General features: G+C 34.9%; 1 protein-coding gene across 1 annotated transcript; it reads right to left on the bottom strand.

Moving 5' to 3' along the window:
- Positions 1 to 1,694: 1,694 nt before the first annotated feature.
- On the bottom strand, positions 1,695 to 4,100 carry LOC108998391 (putative receptor protein kinase ZmPK1). Its single transcript, XM_035690639.1, has 3 exons — positions 3,236 to 4,100; positions 1,982 to 2,950; positions 1,695 to 1,948 (listed from the first exon to the last, which is right to left on the bottom strand). Exons 1-3 carry the CDS (start codon positions 4,098 to 4,100, stop codon positions 1,695 to 1,697), a joined length of 2,088 nt encoding a protein of 695 aa, XP_035546532.1.
- Positions 4,101 to 7,096: the final 2,996 nt, after the last annotated feature.

Genomic DNA, 7,096 nt, shown 5'->3' with positions numbered 1-7,096 from the left:
TTGTTTTTGTCTTCATATGACACTAAACAATCAAAAATATTGTCAATGAATCAATATTATATCTTAATTATTTCCTAACAACAATCAACACCATGTCCAATGGGATGCCAGAGAATTGACAAGTCAATTGCTACTATGATGATGACTTGTTATATTTGAAAATGACATGAAGAATATTCAGAAAATTACATTTAATCCCTTAGAAGTATAATGATAAGGATATTTGGTTAATCTTCAATTCGAAGCATGTCCATGCATTCTTTATGAACAATATTAGATATTAAGTTTGGTATAAACTTGGTTATGTGCAACAACATCTCTTTTTCTAAGGTTTCAAATTATTCAATTACTTGTAGTACTCTAGTTATTGTTTTTCAAGGCCTGAAACAAGGGCAATTCGATGTTAATTTTTCACTTAATTAGGTTTCTTTCCCACTTAAAAGTCCAAGTCTAAAGATGGGTGCACCTCATAATTAAAGTTTCAGACTAATTAAGGAGTAAATTATCCAAATTGATCTTTCAATTGTCACCTTACAAAAAGGTGTTCTAATTTGGCGTTGTTAAGTTAGAAGAATAAACATGCACATATATATACAGATATAGCACATGATATGATTTGGTTTTTGGATTCATCAATCCCTCTATATCTTATATTAAGGTTCTTAGTTTCTATGCTTTCAATTTTGGTTTGGTCGCGCCTAGGCAATGTTTGGGTGCTGACCTAGGTTAAGCCTAGGTTTCAACCAGGGTGTCGCTTTGGTTGCACCAATCAGGCAATGCTTGGTCGTTTATTATATATAGGCGGCCAAGTTCATCATCGACTATGGAAAACAAATTGTTTATGGCAGAATGGTCAATGATAGATTATTCGCATCACAATGACAACTTTCTTATATATACTTATATATTTTAAGATAAGTGTTTCAAATATATATATATATACCTCATTAGCATTCACGACCCTGGACGATAAGAAGTGGTGACTTGGAAGGAACTTTGGAGGGTGGTGGGTTTTCTTGTTCCTTGTCCTTTTGTGCAGTGTGTGATGAGCAAGAGACTATATCAACTAGCATTGCAAATATTGTTTTGTCGCATTATAGAAAGTAATGATCCAAAATTTCTAATAAGGTCTAACCTAGAAAGTCAATACATGATTTGATGCAACGTACATACAATATTATGCAAGTCTTTATGCGGAGTTATATTTTATATTAGGGAAAAAAAAGTGTTCCTCGGATTTGCAGAGGTATCCCTTGCTTGTGATCCTTGGAAGTTAACGTACGCGGCTGGTTAAGCATGCATTAGCAAAGTCCTAATGGTCCAAGCTGCCATATTACTAAACTGATTGAACTCACTAGTACAATCAAGAGGCGGCCAAATCAATTAACAGTATAAAGACATAAAAATGAAAAGAAAGATACAAAAGCCTAGTTCACTTCATAATGCAAAGTTTGACACTTACGAAAGGCATGGCAATTTCACAGAAAAGAAGAGAATAAAAGAAATTTACACACATCATGCACAACCATTAGGATCAATTGACTCAGTTTGACCCTTAATTTGTTGGATGAGGTACTCACAACCACGCTTACAAGTACACAACTTAATTACTACAAGAAAAACGCTAATTCATGATCAATTATTTACGATGAAAACAACTATTAGTTACGGTTGAAAATGGATACCATTCCCAATTAGACATTAATACCATGATCATCACTGTGACTATCATTTTCTTGGCATAAAAGCATGTCAGCTACTTGGCTCATGCTGGGCCTTGCGTCTTTCTCTTCCTCTACACATTGCAAAGCAACTGTTATCAGAGTTTCCATCTTACCCTTTTCGTATCTGCTTTCCAGTATTGGGTCAACGATCTCCTCAAGCCAGGAAGCCATTGCAGCCGCTTCATTCCTTTGTTCCCTCACCCAAGCAACCAACCTTTTGGGTTCTGTCTCCCCTCCACTATCTATAGCATGGACACCCTTTGTTGGTCCCTTTCCCATCACCATCTCCAATACAACAATTCCATAGCTATAAACATCCACTTTGGAGGTGATAGGAAGATTGAAAACCCACTCTGGAGCCATGTACCCTCGGGTTCCTCTTATTCTTGAGAAGCTTGCCTTCTCGAGGTTTCTATTTTGTAACTTAGACAACCCAAAATCTGCCACCTTTGGTTGATAGTTAGAGTCAAGGAGTATGTTCTGTGGCTTTACATCACAATGTAAAACCCACTCCAAGCACTCTTCATGCAGATAAGCTAGGCCTTTAGCTGTGCCTGCGGCAATGTCAAACCTTCTCTTCCAATCAAGTGCATGGGATGAGAGGTTTTGCGATAAAGTACCATGTTCCATGTACTCGTACACCAAAAGCCTACGCTTTCCCTCTGCGCAGTAACCCCACATCTCAATTAAGTTGATGTGGTTAATCCTCCCAATGATGCTTACTTCAGCTAGAAATTCACCTTCTCCTTGGTTAGATTCATTAAGACGCTTGATTGCTACAACTCGATTGTCAGGCAATGCCCCTTTGTACACAATTCCTCCTGCTCCTCTTCCAATCTCCTCATTAAAATCTTTTGTTGCCTTCTTGAGCTCCGCATAGGTAAATCTTCTGAACCCAGTGACAGCAACAAGATAGCCCTGTTTGTCTACACTAGAAGCTTGATGGGTTCTACTCAAGAGACACCACACCAAAAAGATACAGATGATTTCAAGTCCTCCCACTCCACATGCAAACCAGAACATGAATCTTACTATCCCATTACCCTGGCTTCTCTTATACTTTCTGTCTACTATACTTGAGCAAACCAGTTCGAAATTTTGTACAGAGTTTTCGTAGGAGAAGAGATTGCTTTTAGGCAGTCTTAAATAGAGATCGCCTTGGAAATCTGGGGAACGATATCCATTAAGCAATAGCGTCTTCGGGTAGCAATTTGACGTACCATTGTCTCGATAGAAGGTGAATTGGAACGCTATGCAGTTGCACAGTTGCAAACATAAATTCTTACATTCATCAAATGCGTAATTGGGGAAGAACCCATAATCATAACCAAAGAATTCAACACGGGGTAACAACAGGAAGCCAGACTCATTTCCATTGCAAGAAAGATGAAACTCGGGTTCGCACCCGTCGGACCAGTCGGTTAGATTTTTCATCTTATATCCTGGGAGGCATGAACATTTCCTATCAAAACCAACAATATAGCTGCAAAGGCTATTTGCCCCGCAAATACCATAAATCTTGCAAGGTTTCTGTATGGCTTGCCAAGACACAAACCACGTCTGCGCCTCCTTGTCCCAACTGTACAATCGAACATTACCATCATAATCAATTCTCAATCTTCTGTGAAGGTTCGGCCCATAGTCGGCAGCCATGAAAGTAAAATCATCAGAAGAACTGAAGTTCCCGAACGTATCAAGCACTGCAATCCGACTGCTGTTGTATGTGGACCTTCCAGCATCCCAGCTCACGAGCCACGGGTCTGGCCAGTATACGCTGGAAACCTCCAGACCATCATAAAGAAGGCGGAGGAGGTTGTCGTTATCAAAAAAGAGCTTGTAAAAACCAGAGGAATAGTTGGTCTGGCTTCTGGAGGAGACGAGCCTTATGTTTCTAGTGAGTAGTTGTTGGGGAAGAAGGGTGTCCGTTGGGAAATCAAAGCTTTCCCATAAAGTAACACCTTCCGTGTTTTGTAGGACAAGATTACCAGTGTTGTTAAGAGATAAGTGTACTGAGGAGAGTGACTGAGTGTTTGTTTCCCAAACTGTGAACTTTCCAGCGTCAGATAAGATAAGATTACCAGTTTTGAGGAGAGAGAGCTTAGAGCTCCTTCCATTAACGGGCTGATCACGGTTTGCCATCCAGATTATAGTCTGAATCTTGTCGCGGGATGGCTTATTGAACCATATGGCATAGCAATAGGCATTATCACCTACGGAATAAAAGCCAGCAGAGAATACTCCATCAGGTGATATCAGAATGTCTTCTGATTTCTCAACTGAGAGGGATGTGCCTTCATGAATGGTATCCAGGCTTGAAGATGAGAGTGAGAGAGAAAATGACAAAGATAATAGAATGAACAAAACTGGCAAATCCATGGTATCGGAGGGAATGAAATGTTGTGTGGAATGAATAGGATGTGGTTGCATGTGGATATATATAAAACTGAGGGAATGAATTAATATTGAATTTTTGTGGGCTAGCTTGGAGAAAAATGAAGAGAAACGAAAAGCAGATCAGTGGTTGGAGAAATTTGGTTAAAAAGATAAATTTATGTTTCGATCAAAGCGCAAAAAGTGCTAAGGATTTTGGAAGCAAACTTTATATTTTCATCGTTTATATATACCAAATATTATATATATATTAATTATATATATAAATATATATTTATAAGTTTTATCTCTTATGTATAATTATAAATTTTTATGTGAAATTTTTATATATAATATATATAATTATATATATTCATATATGAAATAATTTCATATTATAATTTATAAATTATGACATAAAATGTTAATACTAATATATAGGTTTATAACTAATACTAATAGTCTAATATAGACTATAGTTATACTTATAATTAATACTAAAAGTTTATAACTAATACTAATATTAAATATATAGTTTATAACTAATACTAATATATAACTTATAATTATACCAATAGTCTAATATTAATACTATCATATAGTCTAATATATTATTTAGCTATACTAATATATAAGTCTATAATTATTTAACTAATACTAATAATTTAATATAGACTATAGTCATACTTATATTAATATAGTTATACTATATCACTATAACTAATACTAATATATAACTATACTAGTAGGCTAATATTAATACTATTAGACTAGTCTAATATATTATATATCTATACTAATATATAAGGCGCCTTGGTATTCCTGTAGTTTCCAAATGTGAGTGTTGTGAAGAAGGGGCTTTTGAGGATTTAAATCATTTTTTATATGGGGGGAGCATTGCTTCAAAACTGTGGAAGACTTGCTCTAATTTTCTGAGTATTTCGTACGTGTCTAATAGATCTTGGATTCAGATGGTGGAAGCTTGGTTTCGAAGAACAAAAAAATCCTCTCAGGTTGGCAATTTGGTTGGTTTGGTTCCGGCAATTCTAGTTTGGAGTTTGTGGTTATGGAGGTGCTCTACTCGTATGGAAGGCCGTCAGGAGCATTTTGATAATTTATGTAGGTCTATTAAATACTGGATTGGTTGGGTTGGTAGTAGATTGAGAGTTTCTGACCGATGGAATAAACAGGATATGAATATTCTGAAAGAGCTACAGTTGCCGATTATTCAAGCTTGCCCAAAACAGGTGCATGCTATTTCTTGGCATAAGCGAAATCGAGGATGGTTTAAATTAAATGTGGATGGCAGTAGTCTGAACAATCCTGGTGAATTTGGTGCGGGAGGAGTGTTACGTAATCATGAGGGCATTACTCAGTTTGCATTTGTTGCATACCTTGGCATTGGTTCTAATAATCGCGCTGAGTTGATGGTGCTGTTGTTTGGCTTGTGACGTTGTAAGTTATATGGTATTAATAATATTGTTCTTGAGTTTGACTCGCTTTTGATTGTTAACTGGCTTAAAGAAGGTCGATGTAATGTTTGGTATTTGGAGGATTTTTGGGAAGAAATCAAATGTCTTCTAGTTGGGATGAATGTGCGGTATCAACATGTTTATCGAGAAGGAAGTTCTACAGCAGATTGGCTTGCAAGACTGGGTAGTAGTGGAAGCTCTGAAGAGTTTACTCATGGAAATATTCCTCATATGCTTAAAGGTATTTTGCGACTGGATCGGTGTGGTTTGCCTACTTTGAGAGTTGTCCAGTGTTTTTATTTTTGTTGTTGAGGTTTGTTTTGGTTAGGTTGGTCCTTTTTTGCATGCTGGGTTTTGGTTTTATGTAAACCCCCAGATGCTTATGATGTAACCACGATATTCCTCTACCATAAATGAGGGTATATTAATAAAATTAGAGAGGGGTCACTATTAGACATGTGGCCCTAACTCTTTAAAAAAAAAAAAAAAAAAGTCTATAACTATTTAACTAATACTAATAGTTTAATATAGACTATTAGGGGTGTAACCGGTCCAGTTCGGTTATGTTTTGGATAAAATCTAGGACCGAACCGGTATATACCAGTTTTGTATTTTTCAAAACCGATTATGCACCGGTTACCCTCCTAAACCGGTACTTCCGGTTTTATCGGTTTCCGGTCCGGTTTTCCGGTTTTTTTAAAATGTAAGTTTCACAATTTGTCATTAAAAATTTGTTTATAAATTTTTTTTTATTTAAAAAAAACTGTTTTATACTTTTATTAATATATTAGATTATATAATAGTATTAATATTAGACTATTAGTATAGTTATAAGTTATATATTAGTATTAGTTATAAACTTTTAATGATTTAGTATTAACATTTTATGTAATAATTTATAAATTATAATAAGAAATTATTTCATATATTATATATAAAATTTCACATAAAAATTTATAATTATACATTATATATATTAATATTTAATATATAAAAAATATTTTGTATAAAACTTATATATAAAAATATTATCTTTTAGTTTTTTTTAATCAACCGGTCCGGTTCGGTTCGGTCCAGGCAAAAAAATCCCAAAACCGGAACCGGCCGGTTTTTACATTTTAGAAACCGATTCCGGACCGGACCGGTTCAAACCAGTTCAAAACGGGTAAAACCGGTCCGGTCAGGACCGATTTTTCGGTTTTCAAGTTTGAGTTTACTCCCCTATAGACTATAGTCATACTTATACTAATATAGTTATACTAAATCACTATAACTAATACTAGTATATAACTATACTAATAGACTAATATTAATAATATTAGACTAGTCTAATATATTATATAGCTATACTAATAAGTAATATATAAGTCTATAACTATTTAACTAATACTAATAGTTTAATATAGACTATAGACTATAGTTATACTTATACTAATATAATTATACTAAATCACTATAATTAATACTAATATATAACTATACTAACAGACTAATATTAATACTATTAGACTATAGTATATTAAATGTATT

Source organism: Juglans regia, chromosome 6 (genome assembly GCF_001411555.2).
Source record: "Juglans regia cultivar Chandler chromosome 6, Walnut 2.0, whole genome shotgun sequence".
Classification (NCBI taxonomy): domain Eukaryota; kingdom Viridiplantae; phylum Streptophyta; class Magnoliopsida; order Fagales; family Juglandaceae; genus Juglans; species Juglans regia.
Note: the sequence above shows the minus strand (reverse complement) of the source record. Positions and strands in the feature narration are given on the sequence as shown.

Bases quoted from the DNA above. Each gene is read 5' to 3' on its own strand.
- LOC108998391 (XM_035690639.1), bottom strand. From the start codon at position 4,100: ATGGATTTGCCAGTTTTGTTCATTCTATTATCTTTGTCATTTTCTCTC. The intron at 2,951-3,235 runs GTATTTGCGGGG...CCTTCTATCGAG, and splicing joins GAAACCTTGCAAGATTTATG to ACAATGGTACGTCAAATTGC. The intron at 1,949-1,981 runs GTGTCCATGCTA...GAGGGGAGACAG, and splicing joins GGGAAAGGGACCAACAAAGG to AACCCAAAAGGTTGGTTGCT.